The sequence below is a fragment of the Plutella xylostella genome, chromosome 9, assembly GCF_932276165.1.
Source record: "Plutella xylostella chromosome 9, ilPluXylo3.1, whole genome shotgun sequence".
Taxonomy (NCBI): Eukaryota; Metazoa; Arthropoda; class Insecta; order Lepidoptera; family Plutellidae; genus Plutella; species Plutella xylostella.
The window spans coordinates 3,208,877-3,224,580 of record NC_063989.1 but is presented as its reverse complement, the minus strand read 5'-3'; the positions used below and the strand labels follow the sequence as shown (position 1 = coordinate 3,224,580).

The following is a 15,704-nucleotide window of genomic DNA, read 5'->3' as shown; positions in this document are numbered from 1 at the left end:
GGTATCTACTTTTTTTCATGTGTCAAATAGTATGAAAGTTACTCCAGTCATCGGTAGATAGAGTTATTGAAACTGGCAGTTAGTATTCACGCGCTTCGCTTCGCCTTAAAAAGTTTTTCCGTAGGATTTCCGGGATAAAACGTAGCCCATGTTCTTTCCCAGAGTCTAGACCGTATGTATACCAAAATTCATTCAAATCCGTTCAGTAGTTTTGGCGTGAAAGAGTAACAGACAGACAGACAGACACAGTTACTTTCGCATTTATAATACTAGTTAGGATTAGGATTGCAGATGTAATCGATTGCAAATACTTACGTCCCCCACACTGGCAGGCAGTCCTCTCTCAACCATTGCATCTGTTCACAATTTAGATTCACAATATTCAAACCAGATGGAGTTTCAGTGCAAAAGAAACATTCTGACAAATAAAACCACACTTCTACCATTTGTACAGTTAAAAAATACTGTAACATTTTATTATTATTTCTTCCAGCTTGATTTCGGCACGATATCTTAATTCTGCATTTACGTATAATATTATAGACCATTAAGTACAATCTTAACAAAGCTTCTACGATCTACGATCCGTGTGTCACTGTTGTGGTCATCAATTTGTAAAAGCTGTAAGTCACCTTCACAATCTGAAAATAAATTTAATTATGACTACGAAATTGTGCTACGCAGGTGCTACAGCGCGGCGTAGCCTGGGCCTACTACGAAGTTGCTACGAATGTCGTAGTACACTTTTTTTTACACTTGTGCCTCTAACATTGATTTAATTAGTTTAAAACATTTCGAAAGTATTTGAATGTGCCTTTTAATGTACTCTTTTAGCTTCTATATTATGTCTGTTCTTACTAACCAAATTAGCTGATATTATTTATGAAACTTGTGTTTCACCTGCCATAGTAATACTTACAGATATAAACGTGATGACAGTGACTTCGTTGAACGGTCCTGCGTGGAAGACGAGCACTCTGTTTGTGGTGGCGGACATGACGTAGACGAGGCGGCGGATGTGGGGGCTCTTGTCCACCCAGTCGCACCCGTACACCGCCGCGCTCACTATCTCACTCTGGAATTATTGTGTTAACATTGAGTATATTACTAGCTAGGCCTAACCGCCCAAGAAAATAGCACCCTCGCGCTGGCCCTAAAATCTTATATATCTGTCATAATTTGTTTGAATTAGGGCCAGCGCGCGAGTGTCGACGGTTGCATCCTTCTTTTTGAAATCATTGCATGATAACGAATTAATTATTTATTTATTTATTTACTTCCTTATTGCACAAATATGCATAAAAAATACATGTATACAAATTAAAAGCCAATGATAATTTAATATTAATTCTATATGTACCTGTATATAGGAACAAATTAGGGTAGTAAGTACCTGGTACATAGTTTCATGTCCATGCCAAAAAAAGTAGAAAGCTTCTACTACTAAGGAGGAAACCAGGACCATCGATGTGTACATTGAAGACTTCTCCAACTGTAAGTAAATAAAACATAAACTAAAGTATACTTATAGGTATTTGATTTTTTATTTATTCTGGTAGAGGTAATAAAAATCAAATACCTATAAGTATACTTTATTATTATTTTACTGTTCACTTATTAACTTAGGTTTAGAGCGGTTGAATATTTTACGGAGGCCGCCAAATAAATTGATAAAGATGATGATGAGCCATTAAAACTATAAATGTATGCCATATTTTCCAATAAGAAGTGATAATAATGATAGATTTTCGCTTATGCGGGATACGGCCAGTCGGCCATCCTCTAAACTGGAGTCTTGTCTCGTCTTTTAGCTTTAAGGGGATCCCTAAAGCTAAAATGCTAAAGTCGGCTTGATATACTTGATTAGATTGGAAAAACGGTGGCTTCTATCACATTGATAAAAATATATTTTGTAGCAGAGGGTATACTGAATATGTTAGTTGCTTATAAATTGGTGCAGGATTATAATAAGTATGTTAAAAAAAATTGCAAACACACCATGTCTTTTGCCATTTTTTGACTTATTATGAAAAAACCCTCGAAATCAGAGGGCCCATTTTCATGGAATCTTATATGTATGTGTAGGTAATTAAATTCTTAACAAAGTTACCTTAAAGAGTTGGATTTAATGGACCAGAAGTCAACTTTTTTTGCAAAAAACTAATAAATTCCGGTTTAAAAATGATGACACCGTGACAGATTTCAGATTTCTTCAGTCGTCGCCCTGGTGGCGGCCTGTTAGGAGCGATACCCACGCCATTTTATTTTTTATCAAATATTTCACAAAAACTGATTAAATCAACAAATTATGACTACAAGTATTATAATACATATGCATTTGCTATGGAAAGTTAATTTTCTAATCATTTTAGATGCAGAAAAGCCGAAAATTCTTAGAAAACATTTCGCCTTTTCGATTTGTTTACATTTTTTACTATAGAGTTACAGATGCATAGATAAAGGTAAACATTGCACATAATGACACTTATTAGATTCTCCGAATAAGAACTATACGGTCAATGCAGTATGCCAAAGCGCGAGCCTGTTTATATTCTGAGGGGTAATTTATTTTATTTTAACGGTTGTGTATGGTAGGTAAGCTACACAATATACAGGGTGTTGAAAAGTAAGTTCATAATTTGTTTTATTTGAAACCAAAAACCATAGTTAATTAAAAATATATATATTTTAAGATGTGGTAGTCTGTAGTCTGTACACTACAGGTTGTTAAAAATAAGTAAGTATTTTTAAAAATTGAAGATCTAAAATTTACATAATTTTTTAAATCTATTTAACAAGCTTTGCAAAAAAGCGGTTAAGTGCGACTGTATCTCGCCATGAAAAAAATGAAATGTTTACTGTAGCTATGAATTTTATGCGTTACAAGTGGAATAAAATACCGCATAATATTATGTACAACTATGTAAGAGCCTAGTTTAAAAAAAAAAACTCATAAGAAAATATTAAATACACAGGTTTTTTAACCCCTGAAGGAAATAGAGGGGTGTTATAAGTTTAAAGTAAGGGCTGAATTTTTTTTTTAAATTAGGTTGATAGGTAATGTATATTTTTAATGATTTTTTCAAATAGATAAATGTTATACCATTTTTAAATTGCCATAAAATTACCTATAGTTATAGTTATAGAAAAGGGCAGGGCTACCAGTGCCCATTCGCCACTGCAACCTAAAAGATCTATACAGGATGTTGCAAAAAGGGTATACTGTGCCGAAAGGGTTTGACTCAGGGGTTATTCTGAACAACTTTTGTTCTCCAAGTTTTTGGAAAATTCTCGAAAAATAAATTCGGTCTCTATAGTAAAAAGTCACGTGATCGAATCAGTTTCTATGTAAAAGGTTTTGCTACGTGAATTTTCAAAATTGTAGAAGAAAAGTGGATCAGAATGGCACCTAAATCCACTTTTGGCTAAGCTTTATACCCTTTTTCAATACCTTGTATAAAATATCGTCAGCGTCACCTTAGATCGTAATCATCGTAACTCCTCGTGACCAAATTTTAGAGGAGACAAAAATACTGTTTTATTTGTAGTTCTAGTTGGCATACTACCCACCTAAAGTTTTTTTTAACTAGCCTAAAAATGATTTGTTTAGACAGTCTATCTTCCTGTTCAACCGCAGCCTGAGTGCCAGTGACTCAATGACTTAAAGGAGGCCATTAGTGCTCCTAAATAAATAAAGCAGGCCTGTAGATTATCTTTCAGTGTACCGACACATCTGATTGCTGTAAGAGCCTGATAAGCTCTTCGAACGAGTCATACCTCTGTGGTGGTACGGTTTCGACCTTTCGGACAGTCAGTTTGGCATCCGAAATGCGGATTCGAATAGTGGGTACAATACTTTGCGTTCGTTCACTGCCGGAGCAGGATAAGGAGCAGGATAAGAAGGAGCAGAACCACGGGCGAGTTGTTGCGCTGGCTGTTTGCTTAAAAATAGTAACCGCGTTCAACTCTATCCCCTAGAGGGCGAACCTTTAGGGCGGCTCTTGTATACCATCACTTGTCTTCTCTATCTCGTCATCTGCAGAAAATTGACAGAGGTCATACGTGTCTAACAGGGGAGAGGGTTTGTTTTCACTGAAGAAGTTCAGTTGCGGAGTTCCACAGCGGTAGGTCTTGGACCCCTCTGCTGTGGAACTTGGCATACAACGCGGTCCTGCAAATCAAGCTCGCAAACGGCGTTAGCACAGTGCATTTTTCTAATGTCACACAGGTCGTGAGGTAGGCTGAGAGCCTCCTTCGGGGATGACATCCCAATGATTCATTACGAAAAAATTGCTGCAGCTGTGCTCGCCATGCAGTGCATGGGCTACTTCCGAATCTGGGGGGCTGTTGCAAAGGAGTCCGTTGCCTCTATACGGTACGGGTTCCGTGCGATCTATGATCCTTCCGGGAGCACCTGTCTTGTCAAGTCGAAGAGAATGGCTCGTATTCGACGCAACCTGCAGTACTGGTGGGATTGGTTGGAGGACAGGACAGCAGGAAGCTGCAGCAGCCGTCATGCTGTGATTCGACGCATAGATGCAAAAAAAAGTTGAAAGTAACTTCATGTTAATAAAATATTAGATCTTAATGGGTACACTACATAATTCCGAATTACTTTTTTACGAATATGAAAATAACGATTTTTAAAATTTCGAATTTCATTGTTCCGAATAATTCACAATCCCGAATTTTAAGTTTCCGAATAATTCACAATCCCGAATTTTAAGTTTCCGAATAACGAAAATCACGAATAGTTTATAAACGAAATTTCAAACAACACATTCATTAAAATGACGAAAGTCAATTTTCCGAATATTATTATTTCGATGTTTCAAAAGTACGATTTTTTATTATATCGAATTGTTAAAATTACGAATCCCGAAGTTTTAATATTCCGAAAATACAAAATCCCGAATGTTTCTTAGTTAACAAGAAATGGTTATATGAATAATGCAGCATAATGCGTAAAAACAATATTTTTTAAGCTATATTATGTGAAAAACGCTCCGCTCCGCTTCGCTCGTCGTCGCACCTATCTTTAGGTTTAGGTCCTAAGGTTTTTAAGTTTAAACACCACAAAAATCCTAGCAATTGTTTTGCTCTAAATTTGAAACGCTCCGCTCCGCTTCGCTGCGCTCCGCTTTGTTTTTCGATATCTATGTGCACCTAACACGCTCCTCCTCGCTTTGCTCGTCGTCGCACCTATCTTTAGGTTTAGGTCCTAAGGTTTTTAAGTTTAAACACCACAAAAATCCTAGCAATTGTTTTGCTCTATATTTGAAACGCTCCGCTCCGCTTCGCTTTGTTTTTCGATATCTATGTGCACCTAACACGCTCCTCCTCGCTTTGCTCGTCGTCGCACCTATCTTTTGGTTTTGGTTCTAAAGTTTTAAAGACGTTTATGTTTTTTGTCAAAATCACGAATTATGATATTTCCGATCGGGATTTGACTTTTTCGTGATTATAATAAATCGGTATTTTATTTTTCGTATATTAAAGTAATCGTATTTTTTAACATTCGTATATTTAACAATCGTTATAACAATATTCGTGATTATAACATTCGAAATTATAATTTTCGTGAATATTATAATTCGGTATTTAAAAAAATCGGTATTGCAATATTTCGTAAATTACATAATCGGGGTTATCAAATTCGGAAAAAAGTTTTTCGGAATATTTGGGTGTTCCCGATCTTAATTTAACAACATAACATTGCAAAAAAAAATTAACATTGTTGAGTATGTTATTGTAATTTACTAAAGTAGTAATAAAAACAAAGGCTTATTGCATAGTTTTCGTTCACGTTCGCCTACATCGCACGTTGTATATGAGAATAAAGGGTATAATTACTAAGTTTTCTTGTTTAAAAATCACGGTAAACAAATGGTAAAATGCGGAATACAGTTTTTTTTTTTCGAATAAAGAGGAAAACATGTGAATTCAAAAAACGTTTCTTTTGACACCAAAGAGTACTTTTCGCCGATAAAAGTGGAGTTACAATGTTTGCGATCTAAAGTGATGATAGAACTAGAACTTATTTTTTCAGTTCACCTGCTGTTGAGTGAAATCGTAATTAGGTAAATGACTCCTTGACATGAAAATAACTTTTTTTTTATAATCGTTATAACAAAACCGTTTTTTTTAATACAGCAATATTTGTAGGTGTACTTACAGTGAGCAAAAGAGCGCAGCAAGGTGTAAATTTTTTGGTTTTTAAGAAACAAAAATATTATTTCTATCATATCCCAAATACACATAAGTACTTTAAAAAAAATACACACTCTCGCCTTGTACTAATGTACTCCCTTGCGGGGGTACTTACATGTTATTATTTTTCTGGTGACCTCCCCATATCCCTTTGCCAGCTACGTAACCTTTTGTGACACCCTGTATATGCAGAGTTCTGCAAACTACTGTTCTGCTTTTGAAACACCAAAAAAAAACAGGTCGTCTAACTAAAAGGTCACGTGACCAAAAAAAAATTATATGAAGAAGCGTTATTTTCATGAATATAAAAAATTACGTAGGATAAAAGTTTTTCAGAGTGACGCCTGAGTAACGCCCTTTCGGCTAACTATACTTTTTTATTTACTATTCTTATACCTCACACGGGGGCAGATTTTAATACAACACCCTGAACTATTAAACTCTGATAATATTTTCGCGATTTTTTTACATTCTGATTTCATTTCCTGGCTTAGAAATAACATCAATAACATGCTGCACACGTAGGTTTCGGCATAGTATTAAACCCTTTTTGCAACAACCTGTATAAATATCGGCACGGGTACGACTTTATATATAATTAATTATGAAATATTAAAAATACTTTCAAATAAAAATAAATATTTTCGTATCACAAAACAATATTACTTACTTAGTATATTTTTAACAAAGTGGCATGTCTTCACTTTTATGTTTTCGAGTACTATGTTAAAATTTCATGTTATTGTCCGTAGAACGCCCCGCATACCTCAACCCCCCCTCACTAGATTTGACAGATTCTGATTTTCTTCCAGCTTTAGTGACAGCCTTAAGAGTGCATTTTATGTAAGTTATCACTGGTTTTAGATTTAGAACTTGTTCACACTGTTTAGGACATAGAAGGCTGATTATCTGTTGTCCGAAAAGTGAAATGATCCATGCTGTCGGATGGCATAAATCATTCCTGCACTACTATTTGTATTGGTCATATGTCATATGTCCCATTGGGTTATGAGAGTGATGGAACAGATAGTGCTCGTGTGTCCTGCGTTGGGGGCTAGACTAAAATTAGTCCAACTATAAAGTCGTGAAAACGGATGTGGATCCTAAGTAATTGTTTAAGATCGTATTTAATCGATCTGTTATATTTTAAAGGACAAATCCGTTAAAAAACCATAATCAATCGGTATTTTATTTTTAAAATGTGTGTAAAATTAAGTAAATAACTGATGATCATAAAAAGTCTTTGCAAAATCGAACTCTTTGTGTCAGGACTTTATAGTTTGACTGTCTCAGGATTCCTACGGGGAAACCTAAAGACAAAGATAAGCTCGCGGGAAAGGTAGTTTAAATAACCATTGGTTTTCCAGTGTGATATATGTAACATTGTAAAATAACTCACAGTTGGTAAACTATAAAGTATCATTCCCATATTTATGGACGCAACCAACAGGTACATGAAAAGAACCGGCGACATAATCGCATCCAATGTATTGTGTGTACTGAAAATAAGGGTAGTTTATTGTATAATATGAGATTGAAATAGTAGAATAAGGAAAAAATACAGCACTGTTATAATGTAATTATTTATGTTATCCAAAAGGGGTCACACAACTAATCACTCTGAATAACTGAGCCAGATTTTAAAGAGCTGTCTTTGAAAAACGCGATAAGAAAGTATCTTCGGTCCAACTTTAAATTATTAAACAAAACTAACTCTTGCAAATCGATGTATCGCTTGTAGCAGCGGATGAGGTTCCTTTCTTGTTCCTCCTTCACGTCAGTGTCTAGAGCTCGTCTAAACATCTCACACAGCACCTCGAGCTGACCACCCAGCCCGATCACCACGGAACCACAAGTGATATTAAACGCCATCAAATAACACACTCCACCGAACGCATAGAACCACTGCAGCGTCACGTACGGGTAAACAATTAACTTCCCTTTCAAGGGCTCAGTGGGCCACAGCCAAAAGAACGTTATGTAAGTCGGATCTATCTCTCCCTTGCTCTCCATCTGCATCGCGACCATCACGTAATTTTCGCCATAGTTAAGTGCGAAAACAATGAAGCCAAATGGATACATCACAGCGTGAAGAATACGGCCGTATCGGATGTACCGCAAGACGACAGGACGTAGAAACGGGTCGTGTAGTTGAATCCTCTCTAGTTCCGATAACCAGTTGATAATATTTAGCCATTTTTCATGATTATAAAAGAAAAGTACAACTTTTGCCAGCCCCAAATGAAAAAACCCCGTCTGAAATAAGTTTAGGAAGTAGCGGAACGGTTGGTCTGACATGAGTACGTAAAGGATTTGACTTACAAATGTTAAGCCCATGGTCACCGGTATAGCATAAAAGATTTTACGCGGTTCCCATAGTTTGATCATTCTCAAGTATACTATTGCTACACTCAAATTTGGGTACTTGGGATCGGTGAAATAGTTATCGATGGAGTTTACTAAATGATCCATTTTGTATTGAATATATTTGATACTGTTTTCAAAGTAACTACAAGCGACGTTATCTGATTCACGTCACATTGAAAATGACATGAACTATAGGTAATAGGCATTGATATAAAGTTATTTGTTGATAACTATAATAAAGGCGTCACGTGACCTAACACTATGGTTGTTATTCTTGTAATACAGCCTACAGGCCATTAACAGAAATGGTGATAAAAATGTACAGGTTATTGCAAAAGTTGTATACTTAGCTGAACGGGGGAGACTCAGGTGGTCAATCTGAACAATTTTTGGACAACGGGGTGATGCAATTTTTTAAATCGTCGTTGCGTAATAACTAATACCTACTGAAGTCAAAATGAATAAGTAAGTACGACAAAAACATGACAACTTCATCCATACAATAAATATATTAATGCTAGTGTAACATAAATCTCATCGTCGTATCATGTGGCAATTAGAGGTTTTCAATCAGAAGAATCAAAAGTTGTTCAGAAATGTTTAGAATTTTTTCTCCTTATTCTTATAATCCTATATGTATAGTGGTAACAACCATTTTAAATCTGATTCTAATTTTTGATATTATTCTTTAATATAATTTTAGATTAGGTACATTTATATACCTAACTAGAATGAATAAGTGTATACCTAATTGCTTTACCCATTGTACTTGATACAAGCCATTGCATATAATATTTGCCATGACATTTACTTACGTTATGAATAAGTAAAGTATTTGACCTCACTTATAAAATTACACGTTTCTAACATATTTTATTGTATTTTTTCTGTTTACTTATTAACAGGTATCATAAAGGCATAATTATTTCAATAACAAAATGAGTCAATTAGCAGCATTATATGCTACCCTTGGCCTCCACTCATAAGGTTTGAGATTTTGACGTACTACACTTAAAATTATTGACTCGTTTTGTTTATTATAATAATCACTGAGGAAAAAAACACTATGACACCCGATAAAGGGCACCCGGCATTATTATTATTTTCATTATTACATTATAGTGTTAGGTACCATATTTGTTATAGGTTGCGAAATCCGTTTAATATTCATATTCTCTGACTGACAGAGTTTATTAGATAACAGTTGTGACAGTTCATAAATGTTAGTGACACCTACCAATGTGTTGTCCAACGGACGTGTTGCCCGCAAACTACGTATAAATTTGTGGGTAAAATGTTCGTACGCCGATACATTCTGGCAGTTCATGGGTCATTCGACTGTTCATGAACCGAAACAACCCCTATTAAACTGGAACCGGTCATAAGTGTTTTTCAACAATCGAATAAGTTGTGCTGGCATATATCTAGGCCAGTTTTTATATACATACTTAAACAGAAACAACTTCAACAAGAAGGTTGCGGGGCGAAAATCGGAAATCAGAGCCGTGGGTTCGATTCCTGGCTGTACTGCCTGCACCTACAGTATACAGTAACAGTATACAGGCGGGTGCAAACAGTGATGCCTTCGGTTCTACCTTTTTTGGCATAAGATTTTTTTGCCGAATCTCGTATTGCATAGTAACGTTTGGTCAAAGTCTCGTTACGCCGAAAATCGTATGGCATAAATCTCGTTTAGTAAAAAGTTATTTCGCATAACATTGTTTAGCCTAATAATGGTATGGCCAAATCTTGAATAGCCTAATAATGCTACGGCATAGGTTTATTAGGTTTATACAAAGTAATAATATTCGTTTGGCTTTAACTTTGACGGAGCGTCTCCCTACATAGCGCAAACTGGTGCCTTGTATTGTTTCCGCTGTTTGGAAAACGCTCCGCTCCGCTTCGCTGCTCTCCGCTTTGGTTTTGATTTACATGTGCACCTAACACGCTCCTCCTCGCTTTGCTCGTCGTCGCACCTATTTTTAGGTTTCGATCTCATGGGGTTTGTAATAATTATATTGGTCGTTAACTTTCGATTTTTTGATCATCCAATATCGTGATTTTCGGGGTGTAGGAGAAAAATACCACAATTTGTACATTTACCCACTACATTTACCTATACTTAATATATTATTTATTAAGATAACATTACGAGAAACAAGATTATACATAGGTGTAGACGAACATAAATTTGAGCAAACGAAACGTAGGTGTTTAAAGATTGTGCCTAAAGAGTTTTAGACGAAACGAGCCTTATGCCACATAAGTCTTGGCAAAGTGATGGTTCGGCCAAAAAAGTTTAGACCATACGAGTTATGCGAAATGAGTTTTGGTCAATAAAGATTATGCGAGATGAGCGGAACCCGATGCCTTCTAGTAACCAGGGGGGTCACTCTCAAAATCAACGAACGAACAAACGACACGCAATCGCCAGACTTACGAGATAACTATACATATAGGTGCTTACCGCTGCAGTTTTGTTTTTCCGAAGCTTCGAAGCGCTGCGCGAATCAAGGCTATATATATCCCTATTACGTTCTCAATTCTCGTTCGTTCGTAGATATAGAGAGTGACCCTCCAGCTTATACATGCAACTTACTGGATTATAGCTCTGTGGACGTGTTGTCCTGCGTGTGGCAGTGATGTTTATGTGGATTGTTCAAGCGGCACTTTAAGACGCCAGTAAATTAAATACACTCACGGGCAATTAAAAAGTTCCATTGAGAAAATCACCAAATTACTTCTAAACTGAAAAACCTAACTTAATGACGCCTTCTGCAATGTTTAAGTACATTTTACGGCGCATCAGAATATTACCAACTGAAAACGTAAATATTTTGTAAAAAAAATCCTATTAGATGTTCACAAAAATTGGGGTCATTTGGTGCCTGCATTTTGTAAGTGTAACTGTTTCTTTGCACGTGAGTGTAGAAGCAGTAAGAAGGAATCTTGCACTAGGCGCAGGAGAAAGAAATAATACTATGATTTTATTTAGATCCATATTCTTTATTATTCCAATTCCATTTTGCGTTTAGGTAGTTAAATCATTAACTATGTGTGACTGTTGTAGTCATCAATTTGTAAAAACTGTAAGTCACTTTCACAATCTGAAAATATAAAATTAATTAATACAACTGGACAAATCCAGGTTTGTACGTCGATATTATTATCCTCATCATCATCATCAGCAGCGTGAAATCGTTCACAGCCTACCCGATCCAACCATTATCTATCTTGCCGTTGGTCCATCAAAATATCTTTATTGCTTTTGGAGTTTACGAAGCTAACATTCTAGATACACCTGCTACCGTACCAGCACCAACACATTAGCAATTAACAATCTACATACGGTGCCACAAACTTATCTGTTCCGGTGAGAGTTCACATAAATGTGTAATATTCTTTAATTCTTTAAGATTTTAAGTTTGCCTGTATTGTTAATACGCTCTTGCGGTGTTAATAAACCCATCTAATCATTTACAATATACTATTCACTAGTAAGTAATGAGATATGGATCAATTTAGTTCGCTCTCACCGGAACAGATAAGTTTGTCGCACTTATAGCGTCGCTCGCTTGTCAAATCTGACGTAACTCGTTGATCTGACAGATGTTTGACAGGCGAGCAAAGCTGCTTAATTTGGATTGTTAACTGCTCAGTTTTTTCTAGTCTGGTGTTTGTCACCGACACACTAAGATGAGAAGGGTCTCCACATAAGATAAGAAGGGTTTTTATAAGTATCAGTGGCTTAAATCCTCTGACTAATAGAAGGCAACACTTACAGCAATAAAAGTGATGACAGTGACCTCATTGAAGGGGCCGGCGCGGAATATGAGTACACTGTTGGTGGTGGCGGACATCTTGTAAACAAGATGGCGGATCTCGGGGCTCTTCTCCACCCAGTCGCAGTCGTACACCGCCGCACTCACTATCTCGCTCTAGAATCACACAGGTACAGTCATCAACTAATATGAAGCATCACCCCCTGCGCAACAGTGACAGAAAATATAATAGATAGAGGAAAACTGGAATAACTTTATATACAGGTAAATATAAATACCATCCTAAGCCCCAATTTCTCCATAGTCGATTGTCTAACCGACCAGGGATTGGTTCATCAAATACCTCATCTCCATATAATATTCTTGACCGATGTGTCAAAAGTCAACCACTAATACCTGATTATGCTCTAACCGACTATGCAGAAATTGACACTAATGCTGACATCGTAACATGATAATTCATATTGTACAGATTTCTAGGAGGTACTGTAGGTATCCCAGATTTGGAATAAGCACTTGGTCGTTATGAGAAACATAGAAATGGTATCTCGGAAATGGATCCTTGGTATTTTCATTCCGAGGGCCGTTCTTATGCAATAACAAATTATAAAACATATCATAATATTTCAATAATGATCTTACTTGATACTTGACTTCATGTCCATGCCAGAAAAAGTAAAAAGCTTCTACTATTAACGAGGAAACCAGGACCATCGATGTGTACATTGAAGACTTTTCCAACTGGAAAAAAAGTACAGTAGAAGTCATTAAGGGCAATGAAATATTTTTCATCTGGTTTTTAGTATAATGGGTTGATAATTATGTACCTACTTATAAAATACTCACCGATGGCAAACTATAAAGTATCATTCCCATATTTATGGACGCAACCAACAGGTACATAAACAATACTGGCGACATAATTGCATTGCATGTTTCGTGTTTCCTGAAATTTTGGTATTTACATCTCAAATTAACGTACAATAATTTATTTTTGTAATAATTTCAAAGAAACTTACTCGACTAACTCTATGTATCGCTTGTAGCAGTTCGTTAGATTTCTCTTCTGTTGTTCCTCGACATCAGTGTCCAGAGCTCGTCTAAACATTTCATGTAGCACCTGTATCTGTCCAGCCAGCCCCATCATTACTGACACACAGATACCGTCAAACGCCATCAAATAAGAAACTCCGCCGAACGCATAGAACCACTGCAGCGTCACGTACGGGTAAACTATTAACTTCCCTTTCAAGGGCTCGGTGGGCCACAGCCAAAAGAACGTTATGTAAGTCGGATCTATCTCTCCCTTGCTCTCCATCTGTATTGCGACCATCAAGTAATTTTCACCATAGTTAAGTGCAAAAACTATGAAACAGAAAGGATAAATGACAGCGTTGAGGATGCGGCCGTATCTGATGTATCTCAGGACGATGGGCTTCAGATGTGGGTCTTGTAGCTGAGTTCTCTCCAAGTCCGATAGCCAGTATATAATGTTGAGCCATTTTTGATGATTATAAAAATAAAATGCCACTTTTGCCAGTCCCAAATGGAAAAATCCCGTCTGAAATATGTTTAGGAAGTAGCGTAGCGGTTGGTCTGAAATTAACACGTAAACTACCTGACTTAGAAATATAAGGCTCATGAAAAATGGGATAAGATAATATATTTTCGCTGGACGCCATAGTTTAATCATTCTCAGGAACACTATAGCTATACTCATAGATGGGTAGTCGGGATGGGTGAAATAGTCGTCTATATAGGCTGCTATTTGTCCTATCATTTTATTTTTCGAATTTAAAAAGTTTTTCCATATGTACAACTATGTACCATAAGGGTTTTACTAAAAACGACCAAATCTGCTTCACTTGATGTATGAAATGTTTACAAATTGCGTAGGTTAGTGTATAAACGTTTTCATCTATACTACGTAATGATACCTAATATGTTATTATTACCTGTAATAAAGAACTCTTTCCCACCCTACTTTGTTAATATACAGCTCATTATCAGAAATGGTGATAGTACAGGTGGGACATTCTATTTTCAAGTATATTTTTATACAATTTGGTGAAATACCTAGGTAAATTCATGTTTCCCTATCAGTATCAATGATGAATGCCAATATAAAAAATCCAAAAGTCACTATGACACGCGATATAAGAGTTATGTATAAGCTCAAGCTCAAGAGCAGTTTTACCTTCATTGAAGTGTTTAAAAATAAATTAGTAGCTCTGTTTGAAAGTATGTGTGTTATTATAAATTTTATTACCCACAATGTGTAGCACCCGGCTAGGAATATCGTCTAGACATAGACTATGTACTTATTTGCTTTTTTTAAACCCTCAATTTTTAATTTAATCGTTAAAATTGAACTTGCGTATTACTGAAAAATTTAATTTCCATTAAACAAATATATTTTTTTGCATTTTTGTTCTTAAACTAGAATATCCCATCTATACTATAAATTTGAAGCACCTGTTAGAATACACAATGGTACTTACGTCTGTAGTACGTACAGGGTAATCTTATGGGTGTTGGAGTTGGAGAAGGTTGTAGTTTCAGCCAACCGGAACCTTTTAGAAGGTTTGTACTTACTAATGGTGGCTGTATAATCTGTGTATGGTAGGTACAAAAGTTCCATTTTAGCAACTCACGCGTACAATGATAATTAGTCCTTATTAAGAACTAGTTTAGAACAAGGACATAACAGTCTTCTTTCTTCGAAGACTGTTATGTCCTTGTTCAAAACTAGTCGGCCAAAATCGAACGTGTTACCCTATTGTATTTAGTCTACCTATATGTACCTACTTAACTGTACAAAGGTATTAATAAAAACTTGTCATGATAAAGGACAGAGCAATGGAGAGAGTTTTTTTTTCATTTGTAGTTTTTACGCATTAGAGAGTTTAAATATACTTACATTTAACAAGAGTGTAAATGAAAAGAGGTCATTCAGCTCGTTCTTCTAAATTACTTTTGGTCTAGGTGTTAAGGAAATGATTGATAACTGTTTTTAGGTTAGGTACCTTCATCGTTAGCCAAGGAATGATATAGTGTGTTCAGAGGTAAACCCAGTTTTCATTTTATGAGTACGAAACTTTGTAAGTATGTTTGCTTGTTACTCTTTCACGTAAAAACTACCAAACAAATGAATCTTTATACAAAATCCCAAGTGAAGTAACGGTAACGAAACGCTAACTTTTTATGAAGAGTTTGACTTTAGAACTTTACTTTTATAACATGGTTTACAACCATAATATTATATATCCATAAATAATAATAATAATATATAATAATATGTGGGGACATCTCACACACGGCCATCCGACCCCAAGCTAGGCAGAG

General features: G+C 36.0%; 2 protein-coding genes across 2 annotated transcripts; both read right to left on the bottom strand.

Moving 5' to 3' along the window:
• Positions 1–373: 373 nt before the first annotated feature.
• On the bottom strand, positions 374–8,755 carry LOC119691628 (odorant receptor 94b). The gene is made up of 5 exons (XM_048623151.1): positions 7,925–8,755; positions 7,610–7,709; positions 1,394–1,492; positions 920–1,075; positions 374–641 (listed from the first exon to the last, which is right to left on the bottom strand). The coding sequence occupies exons 1-5, from the start codon at positions 8,680–8,682 to the stop codon at positions 579–581; spliced, it is 1,176 nt and encodes a 391-aa protein (XP_048479108.1). The 5' UTR covers positions 8,683–8,755; the 3' UTR covers positions 374–578.
• A 2,802-nt stretch (positions 8,756–11,557) lies between these two features.
• Positions 11,558–14,192, bottom strand: LOC119691498. The gene is made up of 5 exons (XM_038109118.2): positions 13,379–14,192; positions 13,206–13,305; positions 13,002–13,100; positions 12,360–12,515; positions 11,558–11,684 (listed from the first exon to the last, which is right to left on the bottom strand). Exons 1-5 carry the CDS (start codon positions 14,137–14,139, stop codon positions 11,625–11,627), a joined length of 1,176 nt encoding a protein of 391 aa, XP_037965046.2. The 5' UTR covers positions 14,140–14,192; the 3' UTR covers positions 11,558–11,624.
• Between the last annotated feature and the right edge of the window lie 1,512 nt (positions 14,193–15,704).

Coding starts and splice junctions, on each gene's coding strand:
- LOC119691628 (XM_048623151.1), bottom strand. CDS start 8,682: ATGGATCATTTAGTAAACTCCATCGATAACTATTTCACCGATCCCAAG. Junction 7,710..7,924: donor CGATACATCGATTTGCAAGA/GTTAGTTTTGTT, acceptor CCTTATTTTCAG/TACACACAATACATTGGATG. Junction 642..919: donor CTGTCATCACGTTTATATCT/GTAAGTATTACT, acceptor ATTTATTTTCAG/ATTGTGAAGGTGACTTACAG.
- LOC119691498 (XM_038109118.2), bottom strand. CDS start 14,139: ATGATAGGACAAATAGCAGCCTATATAGACGACTATTTCACCCATCCC. Junction 13,101..13,205: donor TACTTTATAGTTTGCCATCG/GTGAGTATTTTA, acceptor CTTTTTTTCCAG/TTGGAAAAGTCTTCAATGTA. Junction 11,685..12,359: donor CTGTCATCACTTTTATTGCT/GTAAGTGTTGCC, acceptor TTATATTTTCAG/ATTGTGAAAGTGACTTACAG.